The sequence below is a fragment of the Solea senegalensis genome, linkage group LG21 (assembly GCF_019176455.1).
Source record: "Solea senegalensis isolate Sse05_10M linkage group LG21, IFAPA_SoseM_1, whole genome shotgun sequence".
Classification (NCBI taxonomy): domain Eukaryota; kingdom Metazoa; phylum Chordata; class Actinopteri; order Pleuronectiformes; family Soleidae; genus Solea; species Solea senegalensis.
In genome coordinates this window covers 7,851,222-7,875,109 of record NC_058040.1, presented here as the reverse complement: position 1 = coordinate 7,875,109, position 23,888 = coordinate 7,851,222, and the positions used below count along the sequence as shown (strand labels likewise).

The 23,888-nt window shown below is 39.9% G+C and overlaps 1 protein-coding gene across 2 annotated transcripts; it reads right to left on the bottom strand.

The window, feature by feature from the left end:
• Nucleotides 1–152: 152 nt before the first annotated feature.
• slc45a2 (solute carrier family 45 member 2) lies at nucleotides 153–22,642 on the bottom strand. 2 transcript variants are annotated; one of them, XM_044012456.1, is made up of 7 exons: nucleotides 21,359–22,642; nucleotides 15,065–15,241; nucleotides 8,324–8,670; nucleotides 7,052–7,195; nucleotides 3,526–3,649; nucleotides 1,594–1,799; nucleotides 153–431 (listed from the first exon to the last, which is right to left on the bottom strand). In XM_044012456.1, exons 1-7 carry the CDS (start codon nucleotides 21,828–21,830, stop codon nucleotides 210–212), a joined length of 1,692 nt encoding a protein of 563 aa, XP_043868391.1. In that variant the 5' UTR covers nucleotides 21,831–22,642; the 3' UTR covers nucleotides 153–209. The 2 variants fall into 2 exon arrangements, with proteins under 2 accessions (XP_043868391.1, XP_043868390.1); XM_044012455.1 differs by lacking the exon at nucleotides 21,359–22,642 and adding an exon at nucleotides 16,657–17,529.
• Between the last annotated feature and the right edge of the window lie 1,246 nt (nucleotides 22,643–23,888).

Sequence of the window (23,888 nt, the reverse complement as noted above, 5' to 3'; positions counted from 1 at the left end):
AGATCAAATTGAACTCTTTTTGCCTCCTGAACAAAAGAGATATAAGGGAGAGAGTTGAAACCGAGGGGTTGAATCCTTTCTGGTTTGCAAACACGCCGGGCCGTTAATTAAAGGATCAACGGACGTCAAAGACACTTTAAAGATATAATAAATAATCTTCACGTATTTATTAAAACAAACACCATTAAAGCACTTCAATTTGAGCAGAATCATTCCACATATCTGATGAAGAGGGCGATGAAGACGCAGCCCAACAGCGACGCGGTCGAGGCCGAGAGCACCACCACAATTACACTTCCCGCCAAGTTGACCAAAGCACCGAGTCCCACGCCCACAATGATCTGAGCCAGCTGGATCATACAGGTGAGCGCCGCGCAGTCCACGCCGGTGCCGCGCGGACTTTCGCTGTGTCCCTGCATTGTCATTTTCTCCTGGAGATGGATGATCGGAGCAACACGGGAAAAGAAAAGAATGAAGATAGAAGATCTGATGTTATCAATGTTTCAGTATCAGCATCAGCTTTGAACAAACAGATATATATTAGGAGACATTCTCATATACTGCGTTCACGTTTCAGTTTTAATTTTTTCACACCATCTCCTAATTTCAAGTTTCGCTTTTAAAATCAATTTTTACGAGTCCAAACCTACTCGGACTTGACTCTTATTCAAAGATAAATGAAGAGAAATTAAAGGTTTTCTATTTTCTTCCAGATACGGACAGCCAGCCGATTTAATGAAATGTTTTGCAGATCTTCTCTTAATGTGAAATGAAATCCTAATTTAGGACACTATTATAATTATTATAATTATAATTGGCAGTCACTTATATTGCACAGCATAATTGCGCTGACAGGAGCATTCATATCATGCTCAAAAAATACATAACTACACAAATAGATGATAAGTAAAAACAATAAAACGTAAAATTTGCTAATTTCATGAAACGCCAGAGAGAAGAAGAGAAGGGAAGAGTTAAAAGTCTCTAAAGAGGTTCTAATATACTGTAGAGTGGGAGACTGTTGCAGAGTCTGGGGGCAGATTTTCTATAAATTTGTGAATAATAGTGGTCCATGTGGCTCAACCTTTCTTTATAACCAGTACATGCTGTAGTTTCTGCACCACTTACTTTACTCAGTAACGTAACCACATTTTCTTTGGTCTATAGAGGGGAAAGAGGAGGCCACCGATTAAAAGATCCCACTTAATGAAGTCTTTGGCAGTAACAAGAGGAAACAAACTCTTTGTTTTTTTATTGGTTCCCCTTGAAATCCTTTTACCTTGCAGAGCTCCAGGGGAGCAGTTTGTTTTCATGAGTGGATCCGTGCTTTGTGCCAAGAAAAAACGTAATGTACCAGCGAAGAACAACAAACTAATGGAATGGAAAAGGATTCTAAAAGAGTAAAAGTGAACGTAGACATAATTTTTCTTTGTTTTCAAGACAGACTTCAACTAAAACCTTCATGATTTTTCTCCCCATACTTACAGGTATAACCAAATAAAAGGACCATCCTAACAAGTTCTCCTTGTTTTTGTTCTCTAAAGATGTATTTTAATCCTGGACATCTAATCATTCCTGCAGCGAGCACAGTACCTGTTCTTCACGCTGATACTCGGCGATCAGGTTGAATGGGACGGTGTAGAGCGTGCTGGACATGACTCCGAATACGCTGCAGAGGATGAGCGTGGTGATGACGTTGGGGAAGAGGCCAATGAGGCTGGTGCCGATACCAAACACAAAGTAGCCCACGAAGTATAAGCCCTTCAAGCCGATGTACTGGAGAAGGAAACGTTGCACATCTGGAAACACACAAGCGCAGGTGATGCGGGAGGAGAACACTACTGTATATCTCATTCACTTAACAGTCAGAGAAAAGCTGAATTGAAATCGGGGGATGGACGACACGGTCAGAAATCATGATAAAGTCAGACAATTCGGAGTTTGCATGTTCTCCCCATGTGTGCGTGGGTTTTCTCCGGGTTCTCCAGGTTCCTCCCATAGTCCAAACACGTGCAGATTTGGGGATTAGGCAAATGTTGTCACCGTGTGTCCTTGTAATGGACTGGCGACCTGTCAAGGGTGAACACCGCCTTTCACCCTTTGTCAGCTGGGATTGGCACCAGCGACCCCCACGACCCTCATGTGGAGGATAAAGTGGTAGAAGATGGATGGATGGATGAATAAATGAAAGTCAGAAAATTAAAGGCTTTTGAGAATCTTGCCCCAGAGTGAAAAAGAATTTCTTAATCTTTTCAGAATAAAGTCGTAATATTATGAGAATAAAGTTTCCAGGATAAAGTTGTAAAGGTGCAATCATTATTATGCTATGATTAAAAATGATATCAGTTTAAGTTTCATCAACAATCTATGCTACTGTGTGTATAAATGACATCGTAGTACTATAATATATATATATGTATATGTACGACACTGTCATAAGTGTCTTGTCTAAACCTATAACTTGTTACAACGTTATATATCTGCTCCTGGTCTGTCTCTTTCGTCTCTACCTCAGCTTCCTCTTGTCCTGTCTGTCCCTCACCTCTCGTCTGTCCCCCATTTTTCCTTTCACCCCAATCACTTGAGGCGGATGTCGCACATTTTTTGAGTCTGGTTCTGTCAGAGATTTCTTCTTGTTAAAAGCTGAAAGCTTATACCTGCATTATGTAATGTCCATGTCTCAAGTTGGTGCTCGACGACAGCACAAACTATTGGCGCGTTTCCACTCTACTCGCCTCGGCATGGCACGGTTATTTTGCTTTGCCATTAGCTATAGTACCTGGTACCTGGTCCTTTTTTTAGTACCTGCTCAGGCGAGGTTCCAAGCGAGCTGAGCTGATACTATGCGTGACGTCAATTCAGAGTGTCATCACAGGAAGAGGCACAAGAATCAATATCTAACTGTAGATCGATTAAAACAATCCTGAAAACGTGGGTTAATCTACAACATTTGGCAAGGAAATGTCTAAAATCTCAATGTTGAAAAGAGGAGTCTGGAGTATTTAGTGACAGCACTGCTGAAAGCATTACAAACCCTGCCGCTGTATTTCAGTCCAGTGACTGTGTCAGACAGAGTCTGTGCGCCAGTCACGCGGGAAGTACTGAACAAATTGTTCTAATTAACTGATTCTAATGATTCAGTTACACTGAAAACAACTGCTTGACACGTCAGCAGTCACGGAGTCACGGCAGTTTCATGCAGCCGCTGTGATGACTCCGCCCACGTTGAGGAGGTACTATATTATAATGGAAAACCAACCACACCGCGTAGAGTCGAGCTGAGCTGGAACCAGGTAGTGGAAACACGACGTGTGTCAGTACCTCATGCAACCACATTGAAAAAACAAACAAACAACTTATTACCACTTTAAATCTATCTTTAAAACGATTGAATCAGAAACTGATGTATTTTACAGATGTAAGTGTCTTTGACTGAAGTCCAGCTCTGATAACTACACAAAACTCCTTCTTTTTTTTCAATGTAAGGTATTTACACTTTAGTGCCACAATAACACAAGTACTTACAGGAGTAGAGAGCAGACGACACCGCATTAATGCAAAGTCCCCAGCAGCCGACTTCAACTCCTCTCTCATATGTGAGGTAGGCTGTTGAGTTGTGTTCAGCATAAGGATTTCCCTTGTACACAATCTGCAAAAAAACATGGAGAGAGCATCAGTGTCACTCCCCACTGAAAAACCACTTTTGCCCATCTGTCATGTGAAAAATAGACCCTATGTCTCAGTTATGTAAAAATAGAATAATGAAACTCACATCCTCAGTGTCATTTCTGTAAATAAATCAGGTACTTACTTATATGTGAGGTGTAAGAATCAGGATAAGGTGAATGCCCAACTCATACACAGGAGGTTAATTGTACACTACAGGCTATAATATTCTGTCCATACATGTCAGCTTTTCTCCTTGATGTGTGCTTTTATATATTATTCAAAAGCAAGGTGATTTCCTTTTAACTTAACACGAGACCCACTGACTACACATGTATTTTATAATACAGCCTGCAGAGATGGCTCTGCATTATATCTCAGTGAACCATGGTGTGAAGCATATCCTTTGATCAGTAAGCACACTGTGAAACTCTGAAGGATTAACCCATGTCAACAGATAATTATGCACAATGACAGACTCCCCCAACACACACACACACACACACACACACACACACACACACACACACACACACACACACACACACACGCACACACAAACATTCTCCATCTGCGCTCACAGAAAGAGGACTTAATGGAGCTTGTCAATTTGTCCCATCTGACGTGAAATCACATTTTGGACTACAATTTATATGTCCCTTAGCGACAACAAAACCAAAACATATACCTTGCGAGGTTAAAGAGTGATGCTGCACACCGGAGAAGACAGAAGCACAATTAACTTGACATGAAAAAGAGATATATTATATTGAGACATCAGAGATTAAGGAAAGATGTGAAATACTGCTTCAGTGATATTGTATATTCACAAGCAGAATTATTATTCTGGGCCTCAAACTTTGTTTGGTCTCTTGTTCCAAAAAGCCTTGGTACCCCTCTCAATAATGTCTCGACTGGAGACAAAGAGAGACACGGATCTGCAGTGGGTATGTGTGGAAATTAGGGGCGTTGACGATCTCGATTGTAAATTGAGTATTGATCGTAACGACGTCACGATCTCGTCCGCGCTAAAGTGATAATTAGTGCTACAGACGTGTTTGACATGTGACTTTATTCAGTGGTGGAAAACCCTTGATTTAAACATTTAATTAGCATACTGGAATTGTGTTATGGAATGCCAAACAGATGGTGTTGCCTTCCATATATGCGAATGTTATATATATATAAACAGATTGCTGGACCTTCAGAGCAACACAGAGCCACATGGCTCTCTATGACTTATCTTCTCTTATTTTTAAACTTAGTTTTCAATTGACTGGTTATCGTTTAATTCAATTCAATTCAATTCCAGTCAATCTTATTTGTATATTATTATTTTTTACTTCTACTGTCACTTTTACATTTTTAATATAGTTTATATTTTATAACACATTTTTACTTCTGCAGTCACTTTATAGTTTTATTACAGTTTAACAAAAAATAAATAAAAAATAAAAAATTGTATGTAATGTATGTTTAATGTATGCTACTGCTACTGGATGCTTAAATTTCCTTTGGGATCAATAAAGTATCTATCTATCTATCTATCTATCTATCTATCTATCTATCTATCCAGCCTGTACGTGTCGTACATTGCACATGACACCATGTAGACAATCAAAATGGGGAATTAAAAACTGACTAAACTGTCTAAAAATGGCAGATCCATCTGCGCTAATCGAGGATTTGGTGAATCGTGACACCCCTAATTATACAAGAACACTGTGTAACACTGGGTATAAACGCAGCTTCTTATTTCCATAGTTTATCAAATCTGGCATACTACTTGTACCATGCTGTACCACAGTGTTTTCAATGTGGGACTGCTTTAAACACTAAGACACTGAACCTAGTACTAACATCCATCCTCAGTTATCTGTTCGCAGCCAGACTGAGCAGGTCTGAATGACCACAACGCGTCCTCAGATCTGATTAGACGCCGTGTTCTCTACTGACATTGTGTAGTTTTACTACAGTTTACTACACTTATCAGTGCTCATACATTCATTTATTTTCTTCTTATTATCTACTTTTTCAGCATGTGGAAAGCTTTGATTCACTCAGCTCCTCTCAGCTCTTTTTTCCTCTTTCACGCTCTCTTTTTGACACTCACTCATGTGTATCATCAGACTTGTTAAAAATTATAATTTTTTCAGTGTGAAGTCATGAAGTCAGTGTGTATTTGATTTGTATTTGGTCACAGGAGACTCATCCAAGATGCATTTTAATGCCAAGTGGCAAGTCAGTCCAAATTTATTTCTAAAGCACATTTAAAAACAACCAAGGTTAACCAAAGTACTTTACAGAGTACTGCAACATAAAAGGTATAAAACATAAAAATGAATACAAATGAGAGTTTAGATGCAACTACTTTTTCAGTCGATCTAAAAGTGACCTGTTATCAGACCTCAGAACAATTATAACATTTTAAAATCAAGGGTTAGGGTTAGCCAACAATACAATTTTAAAATCAATTCTAAAACAAATAGGAAGCCAGTGGAGGGAGCACAACACAAGTGATGTGATGTGGTCTCTTCTCTTTTCTCCTGTCAAAAGGCAAGCAGCGGCATTCTGGACTCACTGGAGTCGCTAGACAGATGACTGATCTAAGCCATCATAGAGAGAATTACAGTAATCCAGCCAAGATGTTATGAAAGCTTGGATGTCTCTAATGGCACATTTCCACCGGCTCTACTCGCCTCGCCACGCCACACCACGGTTTGAGTAGCGTTTCCACTAGCATAGTACCTGGTACAACTTTTTAGTACCTGCTCTGGTGAGGTTCCAAGCGTGCTAGTGGTAGGTACTATGCGATGATTGGTCAGACTGCCGGCCGCTGACTGGCCAGTGTGCCGTCACAGGAAGAGACATCCCTCTCACAAATCAAGCCAAACTGTTGATCACTTCAAACTACTTAATAATCCTAAAAACGTGGGTTTATCTCCAACAACTACCAGGGAAACCTCTATATTTAACAGGAGTCTTTTAAATGGGAGTGGTGTATTTAGGGACAGTACCAGCGATCGCGAGTGGCATCACAGACCGCTGCCGCCGTAGTCTGTGGAGTAGGAGTCTGTACTCCGGAGACGTGTGGACAGAAATCAAGCCAAACAGTGCTGAATTGTAGATAAGTTAAAACTAATTAACAATCCTAAAAACGTGGGTTAATCTCCAACAACTACAGAAGTCTGGTATAAAGTCAGTCACTCGTGTATGTGTGTGTATGTGTGTCGTGTATAAAACAAGTCACCGCCCACGTTAAGTAGGTACTTTTCTGTAGTGGAGATGTAACCTAATTGTGCCGTGTCGTGCTGTGCTTTGAGATGATTTTTCGGAAAACATGTACTTTGTCCCTTTGACACAAACATTTATTTATTTTTTTTACCTGTCCCATGAAATCAGTGAAGAAGAGCATATTGCAGAGGAAGGCCGTCCATCCGAGCAGGTGACTGACACACAGGCAGCGGTAGTGTTTTGGCATGTTGATGAAAGCTTTCATCAGAGACCTAATCGTCATCCTCTCCTGTGCCTGTGGACACATGCAAACATTATATTCCTCTCACAGAAGCACGCGTTGCTCTCCTTGTATTTCAGCTTTCAGCTAGAATAACACGTAAACATTAAAACCTTGAAGCGAAGGGGAGCAATGTAAGGTTCTCGGCATATTCAGCACTTCACCAAGGTTTTAAAAGAGCATGATGATTGAATGAATGAATGAATGAATGAATGAATGAATGAATGAAGCACAAAATGTTAAATGGTAAATGTTCTTTAAAAAAGTAAAGTAAATAATCAGGACCTTAAAGACAATTAATTCAAGTCTTTACATCCACGTGAGGCTACAAGAACATAGTATGGATGCTGCCCTTTTATTTAAACAGTCACCTGCGATCATTGATCAGTTGGTGTCCAGAGTTTTACATAAGCATATTTAAACTTTATCTTATCATCCACACTATTGTGTAACAGACTGAGGAGGTTATTTCAGACTGCTGTTCTGCGGAGAAAAAACCTTGTACCTGGAAAAAAAACAACTAAATGTTCCCATTTTTAGTACCTTGTGTTTGGAAATTGTTTAGTAAGTCTTAGTCTCAGCTTATTAAAGATTGTATGGATGCATGTTTAAAAGAAAAAGGACAACTTGTGAACATAAAATGTTTGTGTATTATTTTTGTAAACATGGATAATGGAATTATAAAGCTATCTAATAATATGAATTATAAAGCTATCTATACATGTACAATAGTTTTATCATAGATTTTTAAGCTTAATATATACATATCCAGGTATCCAGGTATCCACTCACATGACACGTTATTAGGTACACATGCTTAAAGGCTCGTTAGCACAAATATTTAGCTAGTGAGAGCATTTCAGCATGAAGACGTGGTGAGGACAACCTGCCAAAGTTCAAACTGAGCAACAGAATGAGGAAGAAAAGTGGTGATTTAGGTGATTTTTCAATAAAATGAACAAAGGGTCTCGTCATTTCTAGTCAGAGAACTTGCCCTCGTCTCACACAAAAAGTAAGCTGGAGTCATTATTGGAGGATTTTTGTCGACCAAGTATCCAGACTGAAGAAGTTCAACAACTGTAGAATTTACCCAGTGTATTCTGCTTACCATACACATAATTGTTCATCCGGCACATCACATACCTCCTCGTTCGGCTGCTTGGCACTGGACGTCAATGAGTTTGCCTCTCCCAGAGCAGAGAATGATCGAGGCCTGAGGTCTGGCACAGATGTGTCTTTTGACATTGTTCCGTAGCCATTGCAGTGGGATCCCAGTATGCGGAGGGCATCAGGGCGTGAAGACTCTGAGGCAGATTGGTCCTTGCCCAGAGGTTCCTCTGGAATGCTGAAGAGATGCACAGTGAGGAAGATGCTCCAGGTCAGCGCTGTGAAGAAAAAGATGACCTGGTACTCGGATCCCAGTAACTGGCCCAGCACAGAATGGCCCCAGTCCATTGCTCCCACCAGGTAACCGAATGCTCCACCCAGGCCTGTAACACACAGGGGCAATAGTTAAAGCACCATGTAGATGGAAAATGATTGCTTGTGTAAGGAGTACATTCAGCAGTACCTGATAGTATTCAAGTATCAATAAATATTCAGAAGTGGCTGTGTCTTGATGTCCTTGGAGGAGACACTTAACTCAAGTCGCTTCTGGCAGCTGTGAATGGGCATGACAGATGTGCGACAGAGAAGGATGCACTGTAGGAATGTGGGAGTGATCAGGTGAATCACAAAACTGTAGTCTAAAAGGGTTTGAGTGGTCACAAAGGCTCGAGAAGTGCTATGTAAAACAGGAGTGGGTGGTCATGTGTGTCGCACAGGCTCGGGCTAATTCATGTGCGTATCTCCACACAGCAGTACATTTGCACTACCTTTCTTATTACAGAGAGTCTCTCCTAGTGTGAGCGTGTTTGTCAAACACATTATATAATAATATCATCAGATACACATGATCCAACTGCCTTTTCACACAAATCAGGCAATCACGCCGCAGCAACTCAGTGCATTTAGGCATGTAGTCAAGGTCAAGACGACCTGTTGCGTGTTAGTGTTTTCGCCCAGATGGTTCTGAGTATTTCAGAAACTGCTGATTTACTGGGACTTACACACACACAACCATCTCTAGAGTTTACAGAGAATGTATCAAGGAGAAAATGCCTTGTTGATGCCAGAAGATGATTAAGCATAAATAACTCCAAACATGATATGGAGAAGACCATTGAAGCAGGGCTACAACAATAGAAGACCACACTGGTTAGCGTTCATATAACACTACAAAACACTACACTGTTTCAGGTACACAGGGCACAAGTGGCCGTTGAGTGTAGAGACTAGAATAGAAGCAATTATTTTAGCTGGAAGATGTAGCAGAAAAACAATATTGATATTTCATGTTGTAGTAAAGAGTTGCGTATAATATGTGCACATGCAGCAGTTACGGAAACAAATATCATCCTTCATTTGGAATCATGTTTAATTTAAGATTGTGGGGAATTATATTATATTATATTATATATATTTGCAACATCATGATGGATTATGAAGATATAACTTTCATTTCTAATCACTAAACATAGCCGCTGTTCTAAATCTTCAGATAATCTGCGGTTTGCCATTTTTTCTCTTCAGATGTTGTGTGTAGGCGTTGAGTTTATTTACTTAAACAAGTATTTTTTTACCCTTGTGACAGAGACACTTGTTGCTGTAAACAGCATATTGTGAGTAGCACCACTCTTGAAAAGGACCCTATGAATGACACTACAGTTTGAGTTATTGGTATTGTTGCTCCACTTGAAAGCTTGAAACCTTTACTTCTGCTGCGGTGTGTTCAGTTGCTGCCTTATTCGTCTGTACCCTGTACCCAGTCTTTATCAGTCCATTTTGATCAGTGTCAGTGAGTGACATACTGTATATCATGACAAATGAAATGCCGCACAATTTTGTTGCATGACACATAACACATCAAATGCTGCACAAGACGGGTGTGCAAGGTCTGATAACCTTGGAAACATTGAAGAAAATCTGAATTATTATAAGAAAAAGGGCCTTGCTTTGTTTTGTTACTTTCTAACTCCTAATTCAGTTTCAGTTTTACAAAATGATTAATGTTTGCACTTCAATCTCGAGCTGCAACTGACGATTATTTTCATAATCAGTTCATCTGTAGATTATTTTCTCGATTCATCGAGTAATCGTTTGGGCCATAAAATATCAGGAAATGTTAAAAAATGTCGATCAGTGTTTGCCAAACCTGGAAATGATGATGTTCTCAAATGTGATGATGTCTTGTTTTCGTCCACAAACCAAAATGATTCAGTTGTAATGCTTTCTTTGTTATGCGGAGCAAAGAAACCAGAAAATATTCATGTTTAAGAAGCAGAAACAATCAGAAAACTTGTTTAAATTCCTTAAAAACACTCAAAACAATTAATCGATGATCGAAATAGTTGACAATTAATATAGTAATGATCAATAATCATTTAATCCAGTAATTATTTTAGCTCTACTTCAATCGTAGTGAGGACCCTCACAGACCAAATGCATCCTGAACCTTAACCATCACAACTAAAGTGCCTAACCTTTACCATTTAACCCCCCAAAAGATGTGAAGATCAGCCAAAATGTCCTCACAATGCCACAAATACAAGAACACACATACAAACACAAATTGCGGAATGAAAGCTCTCTAAGTGCCCATGCACATGCAACCAAGGTCAAACAATCTGCTGCACAATTGATTCAGATCATTTATATTAAGGTCCAGACACATGTCAAGAAAAAAAAAGGTCTGCATCTGGTGCTTGACCAAGACCTCATCCTTCCACCAGGTTCATAAATATGTAACCCTTCTGACATAATGTAACAACAACAACAACAACAACAACAAAGGACGTGAAGTGGAAACAAAACAAAATATATATTTAATTGATTCAATGGCATTTCCAATTGTCCCTATCGTGTCCTCCTCAAGAGCTATTATGTACAGGAGTTCTAGAGAAGTGGCCTTCAAGAATGAAGGCCATTTTTCATTTTAGCGAATGACAAGTAAAGTAATAAGCACTTCATGAGTCACTTGCACCACTTCTTTCTGCATCACCATCCACAGCTTTAACATTCATGTCCACACTTTTCCACATGTGCCTCTGGAGTGGCTCATATTTATCTATCAATGCAAGGAGGGTCTGTCCGTCTGTCTGTTAACGGTTTGTTTGACAGGCGTCAAACTTGGCAGGTGACTTACAAATGACACCAGTGTGTGCAGTGCCGACTTTGAGATTGTTGTGTAGATGACAAAACGCACGAGTGCATTGATGGAAATAAGAAACTGAGCTTTTCCTTTTTAAGTTGCCATATCAGTGTTTTGTACTGAACTTGAGGTTTTGAATATCACAGCAGTTCACCCTGCTATTTTATGTTGTTATGATGACACGTAATGAAGTGTATTTGAACAGTGAGGCGATCACTCAGCTCAGGCAAAACGGTCACTGTATGCAAACTTTGAATCAGTGAAGGTCAATGGAAAGGTCAATATTTGTGCAGGCGTTTGGACAATTGACAAAAGTAGTGGACGAATTGAAATTGCAGCAGATGAAAATGAAAGGCCTGTTATAGCGGCCGATCAATGTTTAATCATTTCGAAAACAATGCCACTGTAGGTTAATGTGATTTTTTTTATTATACACGCTACACATTAGAATGTTTATACTTGTACTAACAAATGACACATGGAAACATAAATAGACCTTGACGCAGTCAACAAAAGATATGGCTCCACGGTGAACTGCCATATACTCCTGATAATTACACACCCATGACTCATGTGCCAATCCCAAGTGTGCACCAATTCCAGCATTCAATAAGCAATTCATAAAATATGGCTCCTACACCTGTTGAGGCCATTACAATTCAAACGTCAACCTCATAAAGTGACAGTAGATAAAAACCCAGGGGCTCAGTAACATCTATCATATTTCACATAATGGAAACGCTGAATCACAAACAGACAGGATGTGCAGGGCAAATAGAAAATACTAATCGCAAACTAATGCATTTCACTTCCGAAGAATGAAACCTACATTTCAAACACAGCAAATGGCTAATATGTCCTCCCTCAAGACACAAATACAGTAAAAACTATAACCCACACAAATGTTTACATGCAAATACACAAAAGGTGTCCCATGTGTACAAAAATTTACAAATAAATGTACATTTCAAGCAGGGCTGGGTTATATATTAAACTTTCAAATAATTTTTATTCCATATTGATAATCATTACAATAACAATTCAGCTATAGAGTATATAGAAATGCATTCTGCTGGTACAAAATATAACGTGTGACTTTTGATACATTTGTCCATGGGTTTCTGGACATTAATACTAACTCGTGATAACAGTGACTAAATGATGGTGATGGAAAGTTTTCTTTTACAGTACACATGTGACGAGATCAGGATTACGAATATCCATGTATTTGCAGTGCGGAGGAGAGACCATAGAGACGAGTTTGTTCTGTGAACAGCTGGACATTTAAAAACGCAGTATGTTTGTCTGTTGGGTTTGGGCATTGATATAGCTCCATAATAGTCTTTCACAGCCAGCATTTACCTGCATTATTTATTTATTTACACTACAGTTCACGCACCCTCCTCTGTAAACACACACGTGGTTGTCTGCAGGGTCATGTGCCTGGCGTCTGCCTCTCTCTCTCTCTCTCTCTCTCTCTCTCTCTCTCTCTCTCTCACTTTCTTTCTCTCAGTCAAGACCCGTGACTGCAACACATGACTAGCTAAGGGTTGGATTACTGCCCGACTCTCATGCTCACAGCACCTACTGCCTGTTGTATCCACCAACATAACTAAATTTGCCTTCTAAGTAACCTTTAACACATAACTCTCAAAATGTTTTTTCTATTTAAAAAAATTTAAGAAAAGCCAAAAGGTTTATTTTGAATTTTGGATTTTAACAGTATAAAACATATTTACAATAACATTTTTTGAGTCTCTCAATGTTTCTTTGTCTCTCAATGTGCAAAATCAAGCCAAAAAAATTGAGTTACTCCTCTCTGGCAACAGAGATGCTGATTCGAGTGAAATTACTGTAATAACCACATGTTGGCTTTGACGTGCAACTTCTCAGCTTTCAGAAATCGACTGGAATTTTTCCGATTACTACACTACCACATTACTATTTTTCCGATTACTACACTACCACATTACTACAGTAATGCAAAGTGCGCTTGTGCAAACGTGTCGTCAGCGATACACTCGGATTTAAAAGGTTAATGCTGCACAGGCTGGTTTGGATCTGTTGATTTTAGGGGGTTTTACAAACACAAATAATACCAATAAATAAATGAATAATTATAACAAAAAGCCAACTGATGTGGCATAAAAATGCTTTGTTGTTGTACAACAATGTGAGGAGAGTCTGAAGGGCTAAATTATCGTCTAGGCTTTCACAAATGCATCTAGAGCCTTATTCACATCAGCAAATGCATGGAAGGACATTTGCATTCATACTGTGATCCCGGGAAAAGCTTAATCACATCTGAGACATAATTTGCTCTCAATGTCACAAGTGAGTAATCTAATCACGCATCGAGCCACATGAAGGGGAACGCGCAGCTTAATTTTATCAGAGTTAATCCATCAAAGAAACAATTTGGACATGCAAACTACTTAAAGTATTGTTGAGGAGAAATAAAGGTTTTTTGTAAAGGCAGCTAAAAGCGAGTGGGCGAAAGAGTGATTCAAATCGACTGCACTTTATTCTCGCAGAGAGAGATTGAGCATTTGGAAATGCTTCATTTTTTGTGTTTGGTTAACAATTCTCCAGGCCCCACTAAGCCTGTGGTCGTGTTGTTGGTTTTCAAAAAAAAGGTTTTTATAGCAGCTGAAAGGTGCATCACCACCACTTTTATTGCTCTTCCGCTGGCATGCAAGGGCTTTTGGGATATAGTGGAGGGAGACACCAGAATTATTATTCGCAGGCCGATGGCAAATATGAATTCAAAGGAGCCGACGATTCATGTAACAATAAGAACAGCCTGCTGTGCTGTGACGCATTTTGGACAAAATCTGTACGACAAATGGACACCCCTGAGGATCCAGACAAGGAACTGAGACACGGCTCTAATGTGTGGTTTACACACACTTCACATGAGAAAACAAACAAGTTGTTGCTTATGATAACATGGTCAGACGAGCTATTTCCCCCCCCCTTCGATTCCAGACCACACCAGCAAAAAAGGATTCCTTTACAGAGTTTACATAGCATGCAGACATGGATAGGTAATAGGTAGTGATGCCTTATAATTCTGGGCGAGAGCAAATTAAATGTGTTTCAAAGAAGGTCTCATCAATTAGTGACAAATTCTGCACCGTGCACACGGCATCACATACTGCAACAACCTTAGGAAGTAACATTTACACTCACCATATTCTTTTTTCAGTCACACACTGATGAAGCAACAGGACTCTTTTATATGTCTATACTGTGTCTGTTTAGTCACAATGCCGATAAAGGACACAGGACACTCATAGCACTCATGCATGAGATAAAAAAACGGTAATACCCACTATTCCTTTTATCGTTTGGACACAGAATAATGGAGTTCCTATGTAACGGAAATCATTTTTCCATCAGACTTCCATCCAAACAGGAGCAACATCTTCACCTTCGGCTCCGCCTCCTCCAGCAAACCAGAAGACTACGTCACTTTTTGTAAAATGGTCTATGGTAGTTGCACAGCCCATGAAGCACTTATTAGCACAAAGTGATGCAGAGTAAAACAATCAACATGCAAAGTAGACAAGGAAATGGCCACCACAGAAACACATATACGACAGAAAGACGAGGTTCCCGAGCATGTCACAAACCTGTGAGGAGAGCGTGGTAGTGCAGACCCCGCTCCTTGTCCTGATGTGAACACACGTCAAACAAGTAGGCCTTGATGGGTCCTTCAATGAAGTCTGCAGCGAAGTCAAACAGCACCACACCGAGCATCACCACTACGATGGCCCACGTACTCCTCTGTGACCGGTCAACGATCAGCTCTGCAACAAAACATCTCATCTGTCATCATTTGTCATCATGTGTCATCATGTGTCACTGCAGCAGCAGCAGCATTTGTAGCGCAGTCAACTTTCCTTAGGTTTCAAATTTGCAGCTGTATGTATTGAATGGATAGATATCCCGAAAGAACAACTAAGAGTAATTAACCGCACAGGGCAACTAATTACCTCTGACAGGTCTCAGGGATGTGAGAAAATTAATAAATAATGAAAATCATCAGCAAGCTCGTGTCATTTGAGGGATTTTTTATAATTAAGTAGAAGAGTGTGTTTAGCCAGTGATAACAACGTTCAAGAAAAGGCTGAAGAGATCTTATGTGAGGCTGAGTGACAAAGCTAAAAGCATTACAATAAAATAAAAAAAGAGTTTCAGATCTGTCAACAGTATTAAGTCTAGTTCCAATCAAAAGAAAACAAGAACAAAACTTTTTCAGGAGAGAAACCTCTCACTAGTCTGAGGCAATTATGTGTTGTATCTCAAAGTGTGTGAGTATTATATTGAATTTTCGTCACAATAACAATAACACAGATGAAAATGATACCAAGATATATACAATTATTGAATTATTACACAACATCCAGTGTTCCTGCCCTCAAGCTAATCTGAAAGAGGAACAGCTTTGTGTCGCCCTGCAGGAAATGTCCTTTGTGTGTGTACATTCATGACTGTATATATATACATATACATATATATATGTATGTATATATCTATATATATATAGATATAGATATAGATATATACATATACATATATATATGTATATATATATATATATATATACATATATATATACATATATATGTATATATAAATAATCAAGATTGTCAGTCTCTATTAGGCCCGGTTAGCTGGCTCATTAATTGGTTAGGACTTCTCGAATCCCGGAGAAGGCCAAGATATGTGTTTTGGTTTGGAGAGTGATGGGCAAATTGACCAATCACGGTTTGATTTTAAGTGGGCAGGCCAAAAACAAAAGATCGCTGGCCTTCGCGAAGTCCTAAAAGCGCAATTCTAACTGCAGACCACAGACACACTACACGACACGCCCCCCAGAGTGCTAAGAGAGGTTGAGAGAGCGATGTTGTGGATAGCTTGATAGCAAAAAAATGGAAGTCCAACTCCAGAACTGGAATTAAAAGAAAAGCTTATGAAAGTGGAAAGGCATTTCAAATTCAAAAATGAGATCACAGTGTTGTCAAATTCTCACAGCATGTTCTACAATGCCTCTGTTTCTCTGTGAGGGAAAGAGGTGATGAGTCATTTCTGCTATTCCCTCTGAGTCAGACACCAGAATAAAGGTCCACTCTCTGATATGATAGCACAAGGAAATGTTTAATTTTCCTCAAACACTCACTCACTCCAATCACCACCACCACCATCACCACCTCTCCTTCACCTGAGATGACAGCATCTCCATTGAGGAACAGGGTGAGTCCCAGCAGCATGAGGATGCCCAGGGTCAGGATGTAAGGCCTCCGTCGGCCCCACTTAGAGCGACAATAGTCACTGGCCGAGCCGATGATGGGCTGCAGCAGGACGCCCGGGATGGGGCTGATGAGCCACACCAGGCTGTAGAGGCTGTGGGGAAGTCCCACGCTCAGAAGCACTGGTGTGACAAAGGCTGCCTCCACAGCGGAACAGAATTCCCTTCCAAACATGACCAGGCCGTGAAGAATAAGGCGACCCCGAGAGCGTTTGGGGGGCTCCGTGGCTCCAAACACAGCTCTGTCCACACTGTCCATGTGGTCCTCTTTGGAGCCAATGCAGTCTGTTGAGTAGTGGTGCATGGAAGTGCTCAAGTGTTTGCCCGGCTCTAGGAGCTGGCAGAGCTGGGGTCGCACAGACTGGTCGTCTGATAGAAGGGTCATAGTTGAAAGAGAAGAAAGAGGGGGTGACAACAGGAGAAGGGGAAGATGAAGAGGAAGGTAAAAGTTTTGTCTCTCTCAGTCAGCCTGGTGGTGGTTAAAGGTCCAGTGCACCAGTGCTCAGCTTGCAGGGCTAATCCTCCTCTCTACTGTATAGCTGAGCAATGAAGTCCACGATCCATGCAGCTTTAGGATCTGCCTCCTGTTCCGAGCGGAGCAGAGTTTAAACTCAATGAAGAGGAGAATGAGAGGGGAGGAGAGAAAACAAAGTGCGTATTTGAGAGATTACCAGGAGTCTCTCTGTCATCTTCTTCAGTGTTGACAGCATGAGGCAGCTCATGGGTGAGTGTCACATGTGTTTCTGAGAAGCACGTGAGAGGGTGTTGTAAAACAGGTTATTTATTCTAATGATTTGTTTAATGTAATTTAATGATTAACCTGGGGTGTTTTTGTGACTGTTCTTCTGTTATAGAGGGCCCTGCTCTACCATTTATCATTTTAATTTGCGGGCCCCAAAAGCTGCATGTTCAGCCTCATCTGAGGAGAATTAAAATGACGGTCCTTCATTGTGTTCATTAAATCTCTTATAAATAATAAATGTAGGGTATAAATAAAATAAGCTGCAATGATAAACTGTGGCTGGTGTTTCTGTGGCAGAATAAAGTCAAAATCGACTCAAAAGACAGGTGCGATGGGAATGATTGACAGCTCATTCCCGTCAGTGGGGGGATTAATGGCAAACAGCATTATGGCATCAAAAATAAATGATCCTAGTGCAGTAGAGAACATAAAAGGAAGAAAACAGAGGAGGAAAAATGGTTAAATAATAAAAGTAAATATTAGTTTGTGATGTGGGTTGCATAATACACAAAAGTGTGATGTTAAATATACTGATCACTAAGTAGTGATCAGTATAGCTATACAGTTTTATGTTTCCTAAAAAATGAAAATTATACACATATAATATGTGTTTTTTTTGTATTTGTTGTTTGTTTTTAGTGTTAAAATAAATGCCAGTTTAATGTATTTTATTAGAAGCAACAGTCTAGTATTATTCTTAAAGGTTTTTTTGTTTTTATTTTCTTGCTCATTGTTATGAATGCTGGCTCATTGTGTTTTTTTTACTCTAAGTAATAGTCATAACTCATTTTCGGTTGATCTTGGACTTGGCCTGCTTTTATGTTATTATTGTTTTGGGTTGTTTAAGTTTGTGTAGCGGTGAGAAACTCAGTTGAGTTCTTGCTTTCAGAATAAAAATGTTATCAATATAACTCGCTTGAGTGGCTCAACTTAACTTAAGTTTAACTTTAATATCATGGGGCTACACAATTGGTGTAGTGGTTAGCACACTTGCCTTAGCAGCAAGAAGACCTGGATTCGCAATCTGGTTGGAACAAGGGCCTTGCTGCATGGAGTTAGCATGTTCATGTGTGCGTGGGTTTTCTCTGAATTCTCTGGTTTCCTCCCGCAGTCGGAAAACATGTAGATTTGGGGGATTAGGTAAATGTCTGGGGAACCCCTATGTTAGCTGGGATTAGCACCAGTCCCCCCATGACCCTAAAATGGAGGATAAAGAGATAGAAGATGAGTGAGTGAGAATCTCTCTATCGTAGTTTGGCAAACTAGAGGCCTCCAAACAGCATCTTGAATATAGGGGCCCCACAAAGCTAGAAACGGCCCTGATTTGACCCATATGTTGAACTCTGATTGGTTACACTCTGGCACGATTGGTCAAAAACATCAAAACATCTCATCTGTCATCATGTGTCACCGCAGCAGAAGCAGCAGCAGCAGTTGTTGCACAATCAAGTTTCCTCAGGTTTCAAATTTGCAGCTCTATGTATTGAACGGATAGATATCCCGAAAGAACAACTAAGAGTTATTACCCACACAGGGCAACTAATTACCTCTGACAGGTTAAAGTGATGTGAGCAAATTAATAAATAATGAAAATTATCAGCATGCTTGTGTCATTCAAGGGATTTTTTTATAATTAAGTAGAAGAGTGTGTTTAGCCAGTGATAACAACATTCAAGAAAAGGCTGAATGGATCTTCTGTGGGGCTGAGTGACAAAGCTAAAAAAAGTTTCAGATCTGTCAACAGTATTAAGTCTAGTTCATATATATATATGTATATATATGTATATATATATATATACACAGTGTTTGCATATATATAATACAAACATTATGTCACACAATTCCTGTAGCATTTTCTTAAAGAAACACAAAATATAATCAGTTACCCAGAAGATTATGTTAGAAAAAAGAAACACTTTCTATACTGTAATGCTTCAAACTCAAGAGACACAGCATTCACAGCAAGGACACTGACTCAGACATAATGTATTCACTAGTCCCTTACCCTAACCTTAACCATCACCCTAGCCTTAACCTAATCATATCCCTAACCTTAACCTTGACTACTACTGGCCTAATCCTAACTCTGACCCTAACCCTAACCTCATTGTAACCATACAACCGTCTTGTATAAACTACCTTAAAGGGATACTTGCGTAAAAGTACAAGTATCCTACCAGAAAATGACTTTGGTAGAAGTGGAATTGTTTAGAATATTACTTAAGCAAAAGTCTTAAAGTATATGACATTTACTGTATTTAAGTATTAAAAGTCATTTTCTGATATGAAATGTGCTCAAGTTTTAGAAGTAAAAGTATTAAAAAAGTGAGGAGTTAGAATTGAGCCATGGTAGCTCAGTGGTAGGGTGAGTTGTCTTTCAACTGGAAGGCTGTGGGTTCAATTCCTGGCTCTGCTAGTCTATATGTGTCCTTGAGTGAGACACTTAACCCCATGTCCAAGTGTGTGAATGGGTATGAAAGATCAGCAGCTCATCAAGACAAGAAAAGCACTCTATAAATACATATCCATTACCAACTCTTCTTCTTCTTCTGATTTTACTAAGTAGTAAAGAGTAAGAAAGATAGTTAGAGGAACTATAGTGGCATAAAAGTACTCAAGTACAGTAACGAAGTATTTGTAGTTTGTTACATTACAACACTGCCATACATTATGGGGACTTGCTTTTTGTCCCCATAATATGACTTCGTAAACAGATTTAGGTCCCCACACACACACTGTTAGTATCAGATATGATACTGTGAGAATCAAACACTTGTCCTCAGTGATCCCGAGAAACAAACACAGCAGTTCTGTGCCTGTGCAGTGAGGTAGCACGTGTCCAAAGAATGTAGAGTGCCATTTACTCAACTAATCTTTTCTTCCTTTTTCTGAAAAAAATAAAAAAAATAATACTTTCACAGATTCTTTCTTCTCGTGATGCTGCCTGGAGCCTGGCACAAGCCCATGAAAAAGCACTCGGAGTGAATTTGCAATGAGTTTATGGCCCTCGTCATCTGTCAAAAAATAAAACTTTTTTTCATTTTTTCCTGATAGATGAGTTGCTGTTCAGAGAGATAGAGAGGATGCTGATTCCAGTTTGGAGATACACTATTTCAAAAGTTCACCCCCTGACTTAATTCAGTCTGACAATTTAAATTAATTTAAAATTCAAAACTTACAGACATGAGTGAAATTAATATTTACCACCTGGACAAGGATTCACGATGAGTAAAAAACAATGTAAAACATTAGGTAAACCTTTGAATGAGCAATGATATGCAAAAGTTATGTTTGATAGCAGGCGCAAGTATCTGTTCTTCGGGGGAGGAATAGATATGTTTAATGCTTGTTTTCTGACAGAAACATAAAGTTCTGTTATTGCATACATGATTTCACTGACTCACTGTGTCTCTTTTTGTACACCTTCTCCTCAGAGTTTAGCTGCTCCCTAAATAATTTAAGCGCATATCATAACCCTTGTGCATGAATTGTGGATCTGTATGTGTAACCAGCAACATCATTTCATGACAGTTTGAGGGTAATGAGTACATGTATTGCTCGAGTGTCCGGGAGAAGGTAATGTATGAATAATAATTGCTTTTGTTGTTTGTTTGTTTTTTGTTTTAGAAAAGTATCAAGATTTATGTAAAATTAAAAAATGAGATCACAGTGTTGTCAAATTCTCACAGCATGTTCTACAATGCCCCTGTTTCTCTGTGAGGGAAAGAAGTGATGACTCATTTCTGCTATTCCCTCTGAGTCAGACACCAGAATAAAGGTTCACTCTCTGATATGATAGAGCAAGGAAATGTTTAATTTTCCTCAAACACTCACTCACTCCAACCACCACCACCACCACCACCTCTCCCTTACCTGAGATGACAGCATCTCCATTGAGGAACAGGGTGAGTCCCAGCAGCATGAGGATGCCCAGGGTCAGGATGTAAGGCCTCCGTCGGCCCCACTTAGAGCGACAATAGTCACTGGCCGAGCCGATGATGGGCTGCAGCAGGAAGCCCAGGATGGGGCTGATGAGCCACACCAGGCTGTAGAGGCTGCGGGGAAGTCCCACGCTCAGAAGCACCGGCGTGACAAAGGCTGCCTCCACAGCGTAACAGAATTCCCTTCCAAACATGACCAGGCCGTGAAGAATAAGGCGACCCCGAGAGCGTTTGGGGGGCTCCGTGGCTCCAAACACAGCTCTGTCCACACTGTCCATGTAGTCCTCTTTGGAGCCAATGCAGTCTGTTGAGTAGTGGTGCATGGAAGTGCTCAAGTGTTTGCCCGGCTCTAGGAGCTGGCAGGGCTGGGGCCGCACAGACTGGTCGTCTGATAGAAGGGTCATAGTTGAAAGAGAAGAAAGAGGGGGTGACAACAGGAGAAGGGGAAGATGAAGAGGAAGGTAAAAGTTTTGTCTCTCTCAGTCAGCCTGGTGGTGGTTAAAGGTCCAGTGCACCAGTGCTCAGCTTGCAGGGCTAATCCTCCTCTCTACTGCATAGCTGAGCAATGAAGTCCACGATCCATGCAGCTTTAGGATCTGCCTCCTGTTCCGAGCGGAGCAGAGTTTGAACTCAATGAAGAGGAGAATGAGAGGGGAGGAGAGAAAACAAAGTGCGTATTTGAGAGATTACCAGGAGTCTCTCTGTCATCTTCTTCAGTGTTGACAGCATGAGGCAGCTCATGGGTGAGTGTCACATGTGTTTCTGAGAAGCACGTGAGAGGGTGTTGTAAAAGGGGTTATTTATTCTAATGATTTGTTTATTGTAATTTAATGATTAACCTGGGGTGTTTTTGTGACTGTTCTTCTGTTATGGAGGGCCCTGCTCGACTATTTATCATTTTAATTTTCTTGCTAGATGTGGGCCCCCAAGCCACCAGGGGGCCCTAAAAGCTGCATGTTCAGCCTCACCTGAGGAGAATTAAAATTACGGCCCCTCATTGTGTTCATTAAATCTCTTTTAAAATAATAAATGTATCGTATTATTAAAATAAGCTGCAATGATAAACTGTGGCTGGTGTTTCTGTGGCAGAATAAAGTCAAAATCGACTCAAAAGACAGGTTGGATACAAAAGTGTGAAGTAGTGATCAGAATAGCTATACAGTTTTATGTTTCCTAAACAATAAAAAACACACACACATAATATGTGTTTTCTTGTATTTGTTGTTTGTTTTTAGTGTTAAAATAAATGCCGGTTTATTATATTTTTATTGGAGGCAACAGTATTCTTAAAGTTTTTTTTTGGTTTTTATTTTCTTGCTCATTGCTATGGATGCCGGCTCATTGTGTTTATTTAGTATAACTCATTTTCTGTTGATCTTGGACTTGGCCCACTTTATTTATTTATGTTATTATTGTTTTTCATTGTGAGAGTTTGTGTTGCAGTAAGAAATTGAGTTGTGTTCTTGTTTTCAGAATAAAGTTTTTATCAGTTTAACTTGCTTGAGTCGCTCAACTTAAAGATAAATTTAACTTTAATATCATGGGGCCACACAGTTGGTGTAGTGGTTAGCACATTTGCCTTTGCAGCAAGAAGACCCGGATTCGCGATCTGGTTGGAACAAGGGCCTTTCTGCATGGAGTTGGCATGTTCTCCCCGTGTGTGCGTGGGTTTTCTCTGAGTTCTCTGGTTTCCTCCCGCAGTCGAAAAACATGTAGATTTGGGGGATTAGGTAAATTGGACAAACTATTTTGACCATAAGTGAGAGTGGATGGCTGTTTGTCTGGGGAACCCCTATGTTAGCTGGGACCCTAATATGGAGGATAAAGAGATAGAAGATGAGTGAGTGAGTGGGTGAGAATCTCTCTATCGTAGTTTGGCAAACTAGAGGCCTTCAAACAGCATCTTGAATATAGGGAATATATAGGGAATATAGCCCTGATTTGACCCATATGTTGGCTATTTACAGGGTCGTAAGTTTTATTTGGGGTCTATACAACAAGTTAACATGCTGTACATTGCGATAGCGCCACTGTCACTCTTCCTTGCATCCCACGAAACTCTGATTGGTTACACTCTGGCGTGATTGGTCAAAAACCTTGGTTTTTGGTATGCCCCTTAACTAGATGACACTTCCTGATCAAATGTAAACATTGATGCTACTGTAGCCTCAGAATGGCCTTGGTTCTGTGGGTGACATGGATCATTTAATCAATGCATTTTCAGGCACTTAAGGGGAGAAAAACTCAGACATTGTAAGTGAAGCGAAAGGCTATAACACAGTTAGTAACTGAGTTACCGCATATATTTGCACTTTGTTTTAAAAGTGAACAATTATGATTAAAAATTTATAAAATAAAAATCATTCAGACAACTGACTCCAGTTTCCATAGCTGCAAATCTAAACTGATGTTAGTGAACCTCATGTCTGAGGAACTGGTTAAATATAGGGCCAAGATTTAAA